At 43.4% G+C, this 16,777-nt stretch overlaps 1 protein-coding gene across 2 annotated transcripts in view; it reads right to left on the bottom strand.

Moving 5' to 3' along the window:
• Nucleotides 1-16,777, bottom strand: part of Sv2c (synaptic vesicle glycoprotein 2C) — a 193,378-nt gene that overhangs the window by 22,046 nt on the left and 154,555 nt on the right. For both annotated transcript variants that reach the window (XM_052743523.1, XM_052743524.1), the window contains exons 7-12: nt 14,007-14,117; nt 13,264-13,352; nt 8,539-8,703; nt 4,789-4,922; nt 3,136-3,339; nt 2,483-2,642 (exon numbers count right to left, since the gene is read on the bottom strand). In XM_052743523.1, the coding sequence (XP_052599483.1) occupies nt 2,483-2,642; nt 3,136-3,339; nt 4,789-4,922; nt 8,539-8,703; nt 13,264-13,352; nt 14,007-14,117 (863 nt within the window). The remainder of the gene's footprint in view (nt 1-2,482; nt 2,643-3,135; nt 3,340-4,788; nt 4,923-8,538; nt 8,704-13,263; nt 13,353-14,006; nt 14,118-16,777) is intronic.

Here is a 16,777-nt window from a genome sequence, read left to right as displayed (position 1 = left end):
TGTGCCTGTCCTCTGCTGAGAGGAAACATCATGTAGGGCTTACCTAGTTCTTGCAATCCCTTCCTGGAGGACCCAAGTGGACACACACAGCAAGCTTACCTTCTCTTTACTTGATGCTTCACCTTTCCAGCCACAGAATCGGGGCATCCTGATGTTACTCAGAGGTAAGGCCTATCCAATTCTTGAGTTTTTCTTTTTTTCCTTTTCAAAGCCAGGGCCCCTCCCCAAGAGAATACTCATCCTCCTATGAGTTATGTGACCAGCTGATTTAATCTAAAATTCCACCAAACTCACAATGTAAAACAAATGGGAAGGAGGCTCTCACAGCCTGGCTTTAACACAGAGGGCATGCTTTAGAATGTATCAGTCAATGCCCAGTCTTGAGGGTCCAGTTCTCAAAATGAGATGCTGATGAAGGAAAACTCAGTGTATTCACTACACATAGAGAGTGACCATAGGTCGGCTGGGTCAAGGGGATGCTGTATGCAGATTATATGGTTCCTCTAAAAGCCTAAGAACATGATAGAGAGTTTACTAAGAATGTGATGTGACTGAGAGTGTTTGATAAGCAGGTATCTTGTGTGTTTTGAATGTTCTATAGGAAGTTAGGCATACAGGTACCAATACAGGTCTTTTAAGTCAGGAAAAGACGTAAAGATGTTCCTGAGGAGTAAATATGAGTCTACCTGGTACAGGATATAGCTAGGGATGGTCAATAAATTGAGAAAATGAAGTCAGAGGGATGACAGGATCAGTAATAAATCAAGAGCTCAAATGCCTCAGTGTAGCCCTTTTGGAGGAGGGCTCCCTTTCTTCTCAAAGGCTACATAATATTCCAGTGCAGAGGACTTCCATGGCGATAAGACACGGGAATTTTGCATGAAATAAAAGATGGCACAGGGCATATGTTTCTGCTCATGCCAGATGGCAAAACAGGACTTGTAGTGGATATCTGCTCTATGACCCCGAAGTGCAGCCCTAGAGATGCAGCAGATAACTGCTCTACCTGCCTATGACCTTGAAGTACATGTCCCTGGGGCGTGGCCTCTTGGCTACCCTTAAGGCCTGAGATGCATGGATGCACTCTCTCTTTGCTCCCTAGTAGGACTTGGAGAAGAACAGCATTGACTGTGCCTCACCTTTTCCAGGACCCTGCGACAATTCCTCCGTTCTGTTTTGTGAGTTTTCCTTTCTTAATAAATCCCTTTGTCCTTTAAGCAGACTCCGTGGATTTCTTGCATTAAGGACTTCTATGCTTTTAATGTAATTATTCAACTGCTGAAGTTCTACCCAGCCTCTTCTGATATGATGCCTTAAGTATCCATGTCTCTTGGGGATTGTGTGAGTAAATATTCCAGTAGCAACTTTTTTTTTTTTTTTTTTTTTTTTTGAGACAGGGTTTCTCTGTGTTAACAGCCCTGGCTGTCCTGGAACTTGCTTTGTAGACCAGGCTGGCCTCAAACTCACAGAGAACCTCCTGCCTCTGCCTTCCAAGTGCTGGGATTAAAGGCATGTGCCACCACCGCCTGGCTTGCAACCTTTTTCTTCTTCTTAAAGAAATGGGGGAGTGGGGTGGTGCTGGATAGATAGCTAAGCGGTTAAGAGCACTGGCTGACCTTTCAGGGGACCTGGGGTTCAATTCCCAGCACACACATTGTCGTGTCACAACCATCTGTAACTCCCAGGAGTTCTGGCATGCTCACAGACATACATGCAGGTAAAATATCAATGCACATATAACATATAAATAAATATTTCCAAAGTGTGTGTGTGTGTGTGTGTGTGTGTGTGTGTGTGTGTGTGTGTGTACACAAATATGTGTAAGCCACAGTATATTGTGGAGGTCAGAAGACAACCTCAGGTGGTGTTTCTTCTTTCCACTTTGAGAAAGTATTTCGGTTGTCCAATGTAGCATGCCCCAGGCTGGCTGATCTTTGAGTTTCTGGGGTTCTCCTGTTCCTACCTCCCACTACAAGCACTGGGACTTCAGATGGGTGCTACTGTGCTCAGATTTATGTGGAGTCTAGGTCTTCATACTTGGCATGGCAAGTGCTTTACCCATTAAGACATCTCTCCAGCCTCCTTTTTATAATTATCAATATATTAGGCTTTCTTCCAACAGACTTAGAAAGATCAAGAGACACTTTCTACCTCTTTATAGTTGTTAGTACAGGTACCTGCAAATGCAAGGTAATGACCCTCACAGGACTGATAAGTACCCAAAATGGAGGCCAAGACAGGCTATTAAATCCTAACGTTCACTGTGATATTGCAGCTCCCTGTTATTGTTAGCCAACATGTTAAATCATGGACGTAATTACATTTCTTCACTGTCCTATTAACTCCTGCTCGGAATCCTTCTAAAAGATACAAGCAAAACCTACAAATTCATAAGCTAGGTATTTTGTGGATTTTCACTGCCTTGGGAATGATGGTTTGCTTATCCCTGTAATGACCTTTCAGGGGATCCATGTCAGCCTACCTCCGGTCTGTGGGGTACAGTTCCACCGTGACCACATCAAGGGAATTCCACGCTGAGATGGTCAGTCCATTGTACAGACACAGCATGCCTATCATCATGGATTCACTGGTGCCAAACCACAGGAAGAAACAGCTGATCCCTGAGAGTACCATGGAGCCACCTGCCAACAGAGGACGAAAGATTGTTTCCTGTCATCTTGGTAGAGTGAGGGACCTTGGGTCTTAGAGCTCTCCCAAGAAGACAGTTCCATGGAGAAGCTGCAGACTGGGCTCTATGGAACTTAAGTTCAAGTGTACCCACCTGTCTGGAAGGCGGTCTAAATGCATTTTGAATGTGTCATGTGCAAACGCACATCATCCCTTACTCATCTACTTAAGTGAAAAAATATACATTAGCTACATATAATAAGTTTTTCAGTCTGTAACTCATGGGGATTGCTCATATGAAATGTAATTAGACACAATTTTCACTACAGTTCAGTCCTAATGCAAGACCTAAGGGATTTCTTTTTCTTTCTTTTTTTATTATTAAGAGATTTTCTATGGGATTTCTTATCAGTGTGCATTTCTAAGGGACAGGAAACAAGGTAGGAAACAGGTTCTCTCTAGATCACAGGGACAGCTGTTTTTCTTTCGATGAAGGTAAGCACACACCTAGCATTGTTAAGCGCCCGATTCTGTCCATCAGGAGAGCAGACACAATATTTCCTGGTAACACTGCCAATGTCCCAAGAAAGTTGACAAAATAAATCCAGTAGGCACTATAGTCATCGTCAAAAGTAATCTGGCATCCTGTCTTGTTGTGAAGAAACGTGCAGTTTTGAAATTCACTGTCGATGAACTTATATGGCTCAAAATCTGTGGAAACAAGAACGAATAAAATCCATCAGGCTCTTGTCAGGTGCAAGTGACGGATATGGTCAGTAACAGAAATCCCACTGAGACTTCAAAAGAGAATCACAGGACTGCCAGTTCTTTGGGGATCCCATGGCTGGGGCTGACTTGACTTTTTGTGTTTCCTTGCTGGAGCATGAGAGCTAGTCTGGAACCTCACATTGCAAAGTAGCCGCATGGAGGGCTTCCTTTGTTGGACAAGGTACTAAGTTAACTAACGTTTCCCGTTATCTTGATTCCCTATGATGACTGGCCTTTGCTACTTATATTATTGCAACAGGTTCTATATAATACAATTATAAAAACAATTCATTTTAAATTATACCTAGATTGACCTCGTCATTGTCATTTTTAGGGCCTCTGAGGCACACAGAAGGAACAGGACTCCCCTTGAGTCCATGAAGCTGTATTTATAATTTAAGGTCTATGTAGATGAAGTCACAGGAGAATGAAGGCCAGTCTCCCATGAAGATCATCAGCATCTATGCTATGCATCTTGTTGTTGTTATTGTTGAACTTATCTCACCAAGAAGAATTTTACATGGTGCTAGGTTCTGCTAGAGGAGCTCAGGTACAACCTATCATCTTCCAGACGTTTACCCTCCGCTCCTTCAGAACAGCTCTTCTTCTGGGGTCAAATGGGTTAGAAGACAACACTTGGCCTCTTTCTCATTGGAGTGGGGGCAGAACTGGCTCCTGACTGAGTGCCAGAAAGGTCAGATGGCTAATAGGGCAGACACTCATCTTCCTGAGGGGTCGGGATGTTATTCTAGACAAATATATGGGAATGGGAAATCGTGGACAGTACAGTCACACAGACCAGGGCTCCAAGGTTACTTGTTAGTAGGGTTACTAGGTCATTTATTGTGACCAAGTCACGTAACTTTTCTAAGCCTCAGGTACTGTGAAAACTGTCTGAGACTGTGAGTGTCTGATGACCCAGACTGGGTTGTCGGCTTCCTTTGTTTCTCTGGGAGGTTTCTGAAACTCCGTTGCACACTCAGGGCTAAATCATCCTAAGTTACTGAGCACAGCCACATACTGCTCCCTCCGTGAAGTGGAGAGTTAAGACGGGCTTACTTAAACAAGAACCAAATTGTGAAATTAACGTTATCAAAACAAATAAACCCTCAGGGCAATTCTTTGCTTTAAGAAGTATTTCTCCAAAGGCTATTTATTAATTTTGCCCATTTCGAACTTGGGTAAGCCTCCATATTAAATCCAAGAAAGCAAAACAATGCCAGCTTGCTTTTGATTCAACCTGATATGGGGAAATTGTCCATTCACACTTTAATCTCCACTTGCCCTATGAGCCTCTGGCCCCACTGTCACATGATTATGACATTTCTGCCAAGACAGAGGCCCTTCGAAGGCTCCCTGCTGCCACTGTAGGTAGTATGAGCCATACTTTACCTGTGTTCTCAAACAGGGTATCAATAAATGTGCAGTTCTTGAAGTAGGTGTTGACTGAGGTCACGTCGTCAAAGGTGCAGGACTTAAACACTGAATCTTTGAAAGTTACAGACTTGAACTTGACTCCGAGGAATCTGTACAACACATACACATACAAATGAATTGACTGTTATCTCCTCAAGTTCAAAGATAAGTCAAATGGATAAGAGCTATGGCACCTTGCTATAGTCATCCTTAAGTTATGACACACTGCTATAACCATCTTTTTTTTAAAGGTTTATTTATTTATTATGTACACAGAAGAGGGCGCCGGATCTCATTATAGAAGGTTGTGAGCCACCATGTGGGTGCTGGGAATTGAACTCAGGACCTCTGGAAGAGCAGTCAGTGCTCTTAACCTCTGAGCCATCTCTCCAGGCCCCATTCTTAAGTTATAAAGGGCACTTTTTTTTTAGGTACCTTGCTTTTTCCCTTTTGGTTTTGGGTATACTGTTTTTTGGCTGTACAGCTGTTCAACATTATTTCCTGTCAGGAGAAGCAATGGCACTCAAGTCTGGTCGGTTTTTCACAATGATGGCAAAAGGTCTTGAGAGTTAGAGCCGTGGCTTTGAATTGTTCGGTTTTCATCACTGTCCTCTAGCCTCTCCCCAGATTCCTTTTTTGGAAAAGTCTCCATTGAGGACTTGCAAATCTCACGTGCAGATGTATTAGTATCTGAACTTTATATTTTTACCTACATTTATATTTTACAGTGATGGAGATTGAGCACAGGGACTTGCACAAGCCAGGCAAGTGCTGTACCACTGAGTCCTTCGAGTTTTTTATAAAGTCTGTTTCCTAAGAACCTTTGATGACAGAGCATGGGAGTTCCACTTCGTCATGGAGGGGTGCCTGACAAGGGTGAGAAAATGCATACTGATTTCCTGGGTCTTTGCCCTCTAACAGTCCAAAGATATTCCTTGAGCCAAATCAAAACACAAGAGTCCCGTTGACCTTTGGAAACATGCAGAATGATGAGATGGGGTCAGATACACTTTTAAGGTACTGCAACGGGGAATTATTGGTAGTGGAGATGATAATGGGCTTAGGAAGACTAATGTCTTAAAAGAAGAGCCTGCGAGTCATTGATATGGACTTGCTGAAGCTGTGGATAAGTGTGCACCAGTGAGTCTTGTTTCCTTATTAGAGACTCCGTGTATCCTTAGCAAGCCAAAGAGAGAATGCTTGTTACCCCAACCTAGTAGAGAAAGAGACTAATCGGTACAGGCATGTGAGTTGATTGAAGGCATTCCCTCTCTGCTGAGTACTCCCGAAGATTATTCACATCCTAATGCCCAATTGCATTTATCAATTGCAAATGTACTGTGGCCTCACAGACCAACCACCGTCCACTTCTCCACTCCAGGAGCCCACAGGAAGAGCAGGTGAACGTGCTGAAGGAGGCTGGAAAGGTTGTGAAGATTGGAAATTTTAAAACGAGCCTGAATTTGGGAAGGGGATGCAATCGTAATGTGTGATAGATTGGAAATTTTAAAATGAGCCTGAATTTGGAAAGGGGAAGCAATCTTACTGTGTGATACACCCAGGGTGTTCCTGATGTAAAATTCAAATGGTTGAAGAAGGAAATGGTAAGCCTCTCCCTACCACCTCATGCTGTCTAGGGCCTTGGGAAAGAAGCCTCTGGACTCTTCCCGAACATTCTGCACACAGACAAGGAAGGACTCCATATGCTATCTGTGCAGTCAACCTGGAGGGTATTCCAGGTGAGGGTAAAAGGGGTCTCCACTGGGGAATCCCACACAGGGAAGCCACCATTCAAAAGTGAGTCAGCAGTATTATTACAAATTTCTTTTGAAAGACAAAACCTTTCCTCTGTCATCTAAAATAAATGTTTCAAATGTAAAATATATATTTGCAAGGTTTTTCTTTGGGGTCCTAAAAAAATTCCCCCTATGTGTGCACATGCACTTTTGTGTGCATGAAGGAGTATAGGCATATTGGTGCCATGGCACACGTGTGGAGGATAGAGAAGACTCTCTAGTGCTGTTCTAATAATAGTCCTTGTTGGAATAAGGTCTCCTTGTTGTTCACTGCACATAGCCCAGGCCTCTCCAAAGGAGTGTTGGGATTATAAATGTGCATGTAATCAGGTCTGGCTTTTGTGTGGCTTCATCAGGTTTCCATGGAAAGTACTTTACACACTGAGTCATTTCCTCAGCCCGGTGTTTCGTCTTTTTAGACAGATTTTGGCAACAGAGCCCAGGCTGGTCTCAACCTCAGTCTTTCTTACTAAAATTATGACTGTCTCAGACACAAACAATGTTTAAAAATGTTCTTTTGTTGTTGTTATTTTGAACACGTTCCTACTATGTAGTACATACTATGTACGGTGCTGGACTCGAACTCGCCACCTCTTGGCTCTCCATCCCCTGTGTTATTATATATAGTTATACAGTATTATAAGTATGTACCACCACACCCACTGTATTTTAGAAATTTCTAATGGAAGAACAGTACTTTTCGCAACAAATATTTATCCCACAGTCACAGGATTTGATGCTCAAGTTCCCTTGAAATACACGTGCAGGTCATCAGTGGTTCAGGTGGGTGAGTGAGTCAGATGCAGGCCGCATGGGTTATGTTTAGGTCTCTCCGGATGGTGGTTTATTTCTCCTGCCATGACGGCCTCCGTTCATCCATTTTCCACTGAGTGGTATGCTTTCTTCTTTTAATTTCATAAATTTTATTATTGAAAAACTTGCTGATAAACAAAACCATCATACACACCCCCCAAAAGATGATTAGACCTCTTATTAGATGGCTAATTAGAATAATGACCCCCCCCCCCCCCCCCCCCCCCCCCCCCCCCCCCCCCCCCCCCCCCCCCCCCCCACCCCGATGCTGGCAAGTATCCATTATCCAGGCCACAAGAATTCCACAAGTCTTTTTCATCTTAATGAACTGGTTTTTGCCTTTGGCAATTTTGATTATCTTGGAATTTTAAAAAATTTCATCATTTTAAAAATTAAGACAATTTCCTAGAAATAATGAGCTACTGTGAGTTCATATCAGCGATTTCTGCTCAGATGATATGTAAATGAACACGATTCCCTTGTCTATCCATCTTTCTCTCTGAAAAGATGAGACAGAACCACCTCCCTGAACCTCTGGCTCACCTAACATTAAGAGGCAGCCTGGTCCTGTGCTTATCCTTGCTAACCCTCTACTGTATTCACAGCCCTTCACTTGGGGAGACCATTTCCGCTCGCCAACTGACACGCTGAACTCCAGCTCTTGATCTGCACAGTGGAGACCTGAAATGTGGTCACTTTCAGAGATGGGAGACTCCCACTTACATCCCCATTTCTCCACTCTCTGGCCCTTCCTGTTTCCTCACGCAGTCCCCTCCTCTCTTCCCTAACTTGTTCATGGGTCTTCAAGAGCCTCCAAGCTCGCTTCTCACCCTGGGCTGTTAGCTCTGCTGCTCAGTGAGCAAGAGGCAAAGTCGGTCTCAGAAGTGATTTTTGTTGTTGTCCAAGAGGCATATGATTGATTCTCTGCCAGTACTGTACTAGGTTGAAGTAACTGACATGTGCATATCTCTGAAGTGGATTTTAAATGATTAAAATCCACCCCCAAATAACTAATAATACAATTGAAAACCCCTCAGGCTTTGGTTATTATTAATTGTACACCACCACGAAGCCGGTGTTTGTGACTAGCTAGCAAGTTACATCAAAGTTTCCCAACCTGCCATTGTCGTACTCCATTCCCGTGTGGATCTGGTTTTCCATGGTAAAGTTAATGCTGAAGTTTGCGTATTTATCTTTTTGCACATTTCTGGTTAGCAGGGCATACTCGTCAGACTGCAGATGTTTAATGACATCAGGGAACCAGACAGACAATCCATAGTACCTGCAAAGGCAAAGAAACATGTGTTTGTAACACGTACACAAGGCCTCCTGACATGTTCAGAGTGGCAGTGGTTCTTAGGAGCACTCCCAGGTATTACTGGCCCCTTGAAACATTTGAACAAATCATCACACAGTAATTGGTACACTGCCCTCCCCCCTTGCAAAACCCAGGGGGAGAGACAGCTGGAGCCTCAAGGTCTGTAATTCCTGAAGCCCTTTGGGAAGAGATAGGAATCTCAACCCGTCACCACACATAGTGCTACCGTCTGAGTGTGTCCCCTTCAAAACCGAATCCTAAATCCCACGCCACAGTATTAAGAGGTGAGGACTTTAGGCTGTGGGATGTTGTCATGGCAACATAAATAGATCGAAACACATGGCATGCTGGCCCTGATGTCATTCATACCAACCTGGGCTCTACCTCGAAACCCTGTCTCCTAGCCTGGCAGAACAGAGTTCTGGGATCTAGGAAGGAAGAGCTCACAGGTAGCCTCTTTTACTAATGGAGCATCATTCTTGTTTCCTATATGACTGCGGCACTGTTAGTCTGGAGCAGGAGCCATGTTTCCCAAAGGGAATCAAGGCAGCAGAAAGGGACATTTGGAGTTTCTTTTCTCCCTCTTTCCTCCTCTGCTCCATTCTTCTCCTTCTCCCCTCTTTTTCCCCTCCCCCAGCCTTCTCTCCCTCACACCTGACTTTCATTCTGAGACCAGGACTCATGTAGCCCAGATGGCCTCAGATGTTCCATGTTGTTGTGTGATATTTTGATTGTGTTCTGACAAATGGAGCTTGCTTGGAGTCAGAGGGCGGAGCCAGCCACTAGCTGACCAAAATTAACCATAGAGGTTTGGAGGACTGTAGACAGAGAGGAGACAGGAAGTAGTGAGGCGGGGCGGAGAGAGGATCAAGGACAGAGGAATGGTGGAGGTGGGAAGTGACTGGTGGCTCCTCCCTGCTTCTGTGATCTTTCAGGTTCTTATCCCGATATCTGACTCCTGATTTTTTTTATTGATAAAGATTAATTAGATTAACACTTCACTATATAGCTGAGGAAGGCCTTGAACTTTCAATCTTCCTGCCTCCACTTCATCGCTGGTGGGATTACAGGCACATGCCACCACACATGCTTTATAGGTGCTGGGGGATCAAACCAAGGGCTTCATGCATACCAGGCAAACACTCTGCTAGTTGAATAGCCCAAATATCCAGGTTATTCTCACTCCCTGTCTCATGATCTCTAATGTACGACTCTAAAAGCTGTGGCATGCTGCCAGGCTGTTCAGTCCAGGAGCCACCAATCACATGCAGTTACTAAGCCCCTAAAAGGTGGCCAGTCCAACTGGTGATGTGTTCGAGTTTTCAAGAGTTATGAAAAAAAAGAAGAACATAAAATCATTTATTAATAATGTTATATTGATCATAGATACTACTTTGGACATAGTGAGTTGAACAAAACAGTATTAAAATTAAATTTACCCATTCTTTCTCTTCTGTGGGTGTCACTACCAGAAAATATTAAAAGGAATAAGTGGATCAAATTGTATTTGCAACAGACAGTGTCACTCTAATGTAGTAGTTTCCAAATTGTGATCCCTGGATCCATGTCCACGAACCTGGCCTGATCCAGGACATTATGAATCTGGGGTGGAGTACACCAGGGGATTGATTATTCTGTTATATGCTCCAGTTTTCTTCTAGTTTACTCCAGTGACACTCAGGGGAGAAAGTGGCTTGTAAGTAGACTGATTTCAAGTCCTGGTCTTGTCATTTGCCTTCAGAGTGAACTTGGGCCCCTCGGCTCAGTCTTGGCTTACCACACTTAGGATGACTATACAGGGTAGAGGACTAACCACCTTCCACAGGCTGCTGCTCAGATAGAATGGGATGCAAAGTGCCTACCACATCATGGGTACCCAAAAGACCAAATGAGTCATTGTAATCCTCCTCCTCCTCATCGTCACTGGGACTCCTCAAACAGTTACTTCTCAGAGTCCCATAGATTTCCACCCCCATGCTCCTCACAGACTATGCACCAGGGCAGTGCGAGTGTGAGGGTGGCCAGTGAGCAAGCAATGACTCAAGGCTATAACACCAGGGGGTCACTCTCTAGTCAGAGTCAAGAGGCAAAAGCTTGAAGATGACAAGGAAAACACATTATCTTGGGAAGTCCACCATCAGTGATGTGGAGTTTTAGCTGACGTTTTATTTACTCAGCAAACATTTGCTGAATGTCCTTTCAATAGTGGGCAGTGCTGAGATTCCAGGAAGGAAGTGATAAAACGTAAACTCTAGTCAGCAATGAGTAAGTTACCCAGATAATCCACTGGGTACTGGCTACATTGAGGACTTTGTTTTTCTTTGTCTTTGCCCTTTTCATACTGAAGCTAATGGCAGGAACCGAATACTATTCATTTCCATCTCTTTCTTCTGAAATTATATGTTTTAGAAGTTGGGAGAGTTTACTTAACATACCTCTCTCCCCCATCCCCATCCCCATAACTAGGGATGGAAGCCACGACCTCGCACCTGCCTGGCAAGTGTTATACCACTGAGTTGTACCTCCAACTCTAAGCCTCCAAACTTGGAAATGGGGAATGAAATCACCTGGCTGACCAAGCTGCCTAGCAGAATGAGCTGCCAGGATCCCAGCCCAAAGCATTCATTCCCCTTTGCCTTCATCACACTTTGCCAACAGTAGGAAAGGGACCTCTCTGCTTGCTCTAGTTTACAGATGCTGAGAGATGGAACTTGTATGGTTAATACTGGACTCTACGGGGCATCCAGATCCTTTGTGCCTGACAAATGCAGGGTTATTATCTCATTGCTTTTTCTATAGAGATGAGGTGACAGGGTTTCACATACACATTCTGAAGCAGAGATATCGAGTATCAGTAAATAAAACCAGGATTTTACCCTCACCCATTCTTAGAACATGTATATGGCAGTTTTATTCATATGGCAACAACTATTTACTGAGCCTTAGTGTGTGTGTGTGTGTGTGTGTGTGTGTGTGTGTGTGTGTGTGTATAAAACAAGAGATAAAGGTAGCATAAAACCCATTCCTTCGTGGTGCTTCCAAAACGGGAGGTGATAGAATTCCTGGCCACTCCTCCAGCTACATGACTGCACATTCGCTGTCCAGTAGCCAAGCAAAAAGCTTAGTCATTCCAGGGCCTTACGTCCTACGTAATCCATGCACTGCGTGATCACGTAATCTATGTGCATGCCTGTCATAGCTACATAAACCCATATGCACATGTGCGGTGGGAACCTATAAAAAGCAGGTTCCATCTTATCCCTTCTCTCTCTTCCTGCACAATCATTTCCCATAGGCCTAACCTCCTCCCCTTCCCCTAATAAACTCTTCTAGTGGGTTTTCTCGTACCTCGTGGCTTTTCTTGCATGGTAAACAGTGCTGCTTAATGATAACATTGTGCCGCATAATAACTAAAAGGAGGCCTAACTTTTAATCTTGAAATTGTGGTTGGGAGCTTTAGTCTTTAATGACCATGTGAGCTCTCCAGCCCTCTTTTAGTCTTTATACAGAATTTAAAAGAAGACTTTGGGGGAGCTGAAGAGATGACTCAGCAGTTACTAATCCTTGCCGCACCCCAGCACCCATGCACCAAGCTGGCATTCTGCCAACACCTGTAACTCCAGCTCCAAGGAATCCAGTGCTCTTTTCTGGTGTCTGTAACGCATGCGCATATGCACACACACGTGAATAAGTAAAACAAATCTTAAAAAACATTTTGTATAGTAGAAAATAGTAAGTGCCACAAGGAATAATGAAGCTGGGAAGGGAACAGGGAGTGTGGATGGGGAAATGGTGGTTTTAGAAAGGAAGGAAAGAAGGAAGGAGGAAATGGAGGGAGGGAAAAAAGAGGGGAGGAGAGAGGGGATAAGAGAGGATGAAGGCACTAACTCAGGGATGCAGTCACTGAGGAGGAGATGCGGGAAGAGGTGAAGGGTTGAGGGACTGAGGGCAGCTGCCTGTCGGGGACAGTGCTCTCGGTGGGGCTGGTGCAGCCAAGGCCGAGCTGGAGGCAGAAACAGATCCTCAAGTTCAGGGAGAAGCAGAGCGGCCAGTGTGGCTGGGGCCGAGCTGAGGAGGGAGGGACTGATGGCCAGCACACAGGTGAGTCACCCAGGGCACCATGTGACTTCCCAAATGCCACTCGATTTGTCAGACCGGTTTCCCAGCAGGATCAACAGAAGGATTAGTTTATTAGCTATAAAAACTGTGACTGTCAGCAAATGTAAACTGCAAAAAAAAAAAAATCCTTTTTGGGCAAGTTAGCAGAATTGGGCCATATGAATATGAGAGAGAGGGAGAGAGAGAGAGCGAGAGAGCGAGAGAGCGAGAGAGCGAGAGCGAGAGCGAGAGCGAGAGCGAGAGCGAGAGCGAGAGCGAGAGCGAGAGCGAGAGAGAGAGAGAGAGAGAGAGAGAGAGAGAGAGAGAGAGAGAGAGACAGAATGCAGAAAGGAAAAAAAAAAGACAAAGAAACAACTGGGAGTCACCATGCTGATTTTGTCCACTGAGAATTTAAATGTCACTTACCCAAAGGACAGGGTGAACCAAACAATCGTAAGCTTTATGGTGTTTTCTCTGACTGGGTAGTTGAAACATCTCATAAAAGTCAACCAAATCTGTGAAATACAAGATGGTTAGTCGTCTTTCACAGTTACATAGCGAACCCCACTCCCCATTCCTTCCCCTCAAATTAGAAAAGAGCCAAGTTTTTACAGAGCTGAATTAATTTCAGCTACAATATAAAGTCTTAACATCAATCCAGATGCGAAGGCTGGGATTTCCTTCCTTCCTTTCTTGTTTTCTTGCAGTACTAGTGACTGGACCCGGGGCCTCATGAATGCTAGACAAGTGCTCTACCATTGAGCTACATCCCTAAGCCTCCTTTTTACTTTTTTTTTTTTAAAATTTTTTATTTTGAGACAGGTTCTCATTAAGCTTTCCAGGCTGGCCTTGAACTTTCAATCCTCCTGCCTCAGCCCCTTGGGTACCTGGAATTACAGGCCTTAACCAGCCTACCTAGCAACGCTCAGTTTTCAGCTTCCTGGAGGTCAATAGATACCAAGATAAACTTTCCTCGCCCCAGCTCCTGGCCTGACACTTTCCTTCCTCAAGATGGAGTACACTGGCTAGCTAGTCACTGAGCTGAAAGGGGTCCAGTTGCCTGGTCCTAGTGCAAGAGACAGGTGTGCTAGACAGAGGGGACAAGCCCTCCTCGTGGGACAGGCACAGTCAGAAATTGACATGTAGATTGTCATGAAAGTCATACTTACTCCATACAGTTCTGTGCGGATCCGAACAAAGCACCTCCTGTACCACGTTCCCGTGTCGCTCTCAATCTCAATCAGCTCGTCTATTTGTTTGGGAGTTTTGATTTTATTTACCTGTGGAGAGCAACCGAGTTCAGAGGGCTGAGTTCTCTTCCCCGAAGTTGCTGAATTTAGGCTCTTTATTGTAAATGAGCAAAACACAACTCTGAACAGAAAGCGGTATTCGGTAAGAACTCTGCATACGCATGAGAACCCTGGCGGAGATCTACAGATCCAAAGGACATACAAAGGAAATGAATATGACCTAGTGATGAGGAATGCCATAGAGAAATGCGGAGAGGGAGCAAGTGGGGACGGGATGACAGGAGACAAAATGCCTCCCTTTTCATCATGACCAATAAGACCAAGGTTCTGCACTTCAGGTTCTTATCTACAAAGTAATTATAATAGCACTGTACTGACAGAGTCGTGCGAGGGTCTCAGGAGACACTGTGGGTAAGGTATGTAGCAGCCTGTCTGGCACATTCCAAGTTCCCCATAAGAAACAGCCAGTAATACAATACTTGTATATGTAATATATACAAGAAAGCTGTACAAAGGTGTGTACATGTGTATGAGTGTGTGTACATGTGTGTAGGAGCAGTAAGAAGACAAAGACAACATTGTAAAGGTGCTCTCTGGTCCCACCCTAGGAGCCCAGGACTCACCCGCTTTTCTCCTGACACACACAGGTATCTCATTTCAGGAGTGATTTTACAAATGCTAGTGTGTACACACACACGAAAATGTATACATATATAAATACACACACAATATATATGTATATACATACATAAATACACACATCAATATATACACATATAAAAATACACACACTATATATACATATATAAATACACACTATATATATAAATACACACAGCATATACATACACATATAAGCACACACAATACATGCACAATATATATACATATATAAATGCGCACACCAATGTATATACATATATAAATACACACAGTATATACATATATAAATACACACACTAAATGTATACATATATAAGTACACACACCAATACATAAATAATAATTCAAATACAGCCTAAGCACAGGTTTCCTAACAAGCAAGATTCCTCTAGAAAAGCAGTAAGTGCTCTTAGCCATGAAGCCATCTCTCTAACCCCTTGTGGTTCTTTAAGAACAATCCCACTTTGGGGTGGAAGGGAGATAGCTCAGTTAGTAGAAAGCTCTCCTTTCAAGCATGAGGACCTGAGTTCAAACCCCAGAACCCACATGAATGTGCTGGACATGCTGATACACATGTGTAATCTCATTGCCGGGGAGGTGGGGATCAGATTCAGGGATCTGGGGCAGGAAATCTAGCTTAACTGGTGTTCTCCAATGAATGACCGTGTCAAAGGATGAGGATGGAATTCCTGAAGCGGACATTTGAGGTGTCCCTGGTCTCCACACATGTGAACATGCACCCCATCACACGTGAGAACACACTCACACATCATACATACACACAATAATAAGGAGGGGCTGGAGAGATGCTCAGAGCTAGAAGCACCTGCTGCTGTTGTACAGGCTCAAGGTTCAGATCCCAAGACCCACATGGTGGCTCACACCCATCTGTAATTCTGGTTCTGGTGGAACTTATGTATGCCTTCTCCTGGCCTCTGCGGACACTGCACATACATGGTGCACACATACACATGCAGACAAAACACACTTACACAAATAAGAGAAAAATGAATCTTAGAAAAGGTATTTGCTGTTACATAAAAGTGCTATTGAGGATAACATGCAATATTGCTAAGTCCCTTACAGTCAGGTCTATATAAATCCTTCACAAACTAGAACTGAAGTTGACTTTTCCTGAAAACATGTGATCCACTGAATTTTTCTTGCTTGTTAGGAAACCTGGGGGATAGTCTTATGCTTAGGCTGTTTCTGAATTATTATTTTTATATTGGTGTGTGTCCTTATATATGCATACACTTAGTGTGTGTATTTATATATGTATATTGTTGTGTGTATGTACAGATGTATATATATTGGTGTATGCATTTATATATGTATATATAGTATATATATTTGTGTGTGTACTTATATAAGTATATATGGTGTATTTATATATGTATATATTATGTGTGCATATTTATACATGTATATATATGTGTGTATGTATTTATGTATGTATATATATTGTGTGTATTTACATATGTATACATTTAGTGTATTTATACATGTATATATATTGGTGTATGTATTTATGTATGTATATATTGTGTGTATTTATATATGTATAAATATTGGTGTGTATATTTATATATGTACACATTTTAGTGTGTGTGTACACATGAGCATTTGTAAAATTACTCCTGAGATGAGAAACCTGTGTGTGTCAGGAGAAAGGCAGGATGGCGGTTGAGTCCTGGGCTCCTAGGGTGGGACCAGGGAGCACCTTTACAATGTTGTCTTTGTCTTCTTACTGCTCCTACACACATGTACACACACTCATACACATGTACACACATTTGTACAGCTTTCTTGTATATATTACATATACAAGTATTGTATTACTAGCTGTTTCTTATGGGGAACTTGGAATGTGCCAGACAGGATGCTACAAACCTTACCCACAGTGTCTCCCGAGACCCTCGCAGGACTCTGTCAGTACAGTGCTATTATAATTACTTTGTAGATAAGAACCTGAAGTGCAGAACCTTGGTCTTATTGCTCAGGCTATGAAGCAAGTGAGTGGTAGA

The sequence above is a fragment of the Peromyscus californicus genome, unplaced genomic scaffold (assembly GCF_007827085.1).
Source record: "Peromyscus californicus insignis strain IS unplaced genomic scaffold, ASM782708v3 Scaffold_18__1_contigs__length_77618521, whole genome shotgun sequence".
Taxonomy (NCBI): Eukaryota; Metazoa; Chordata; class Mammalia; order Rodentia; family Cricetidae; genus Peromyscus; species Peromyscus californicus.
Note: the sequence above shows the minus strand (reverse complement) of the source record. Positions and strands in the feature narration are given on the sequence as shown.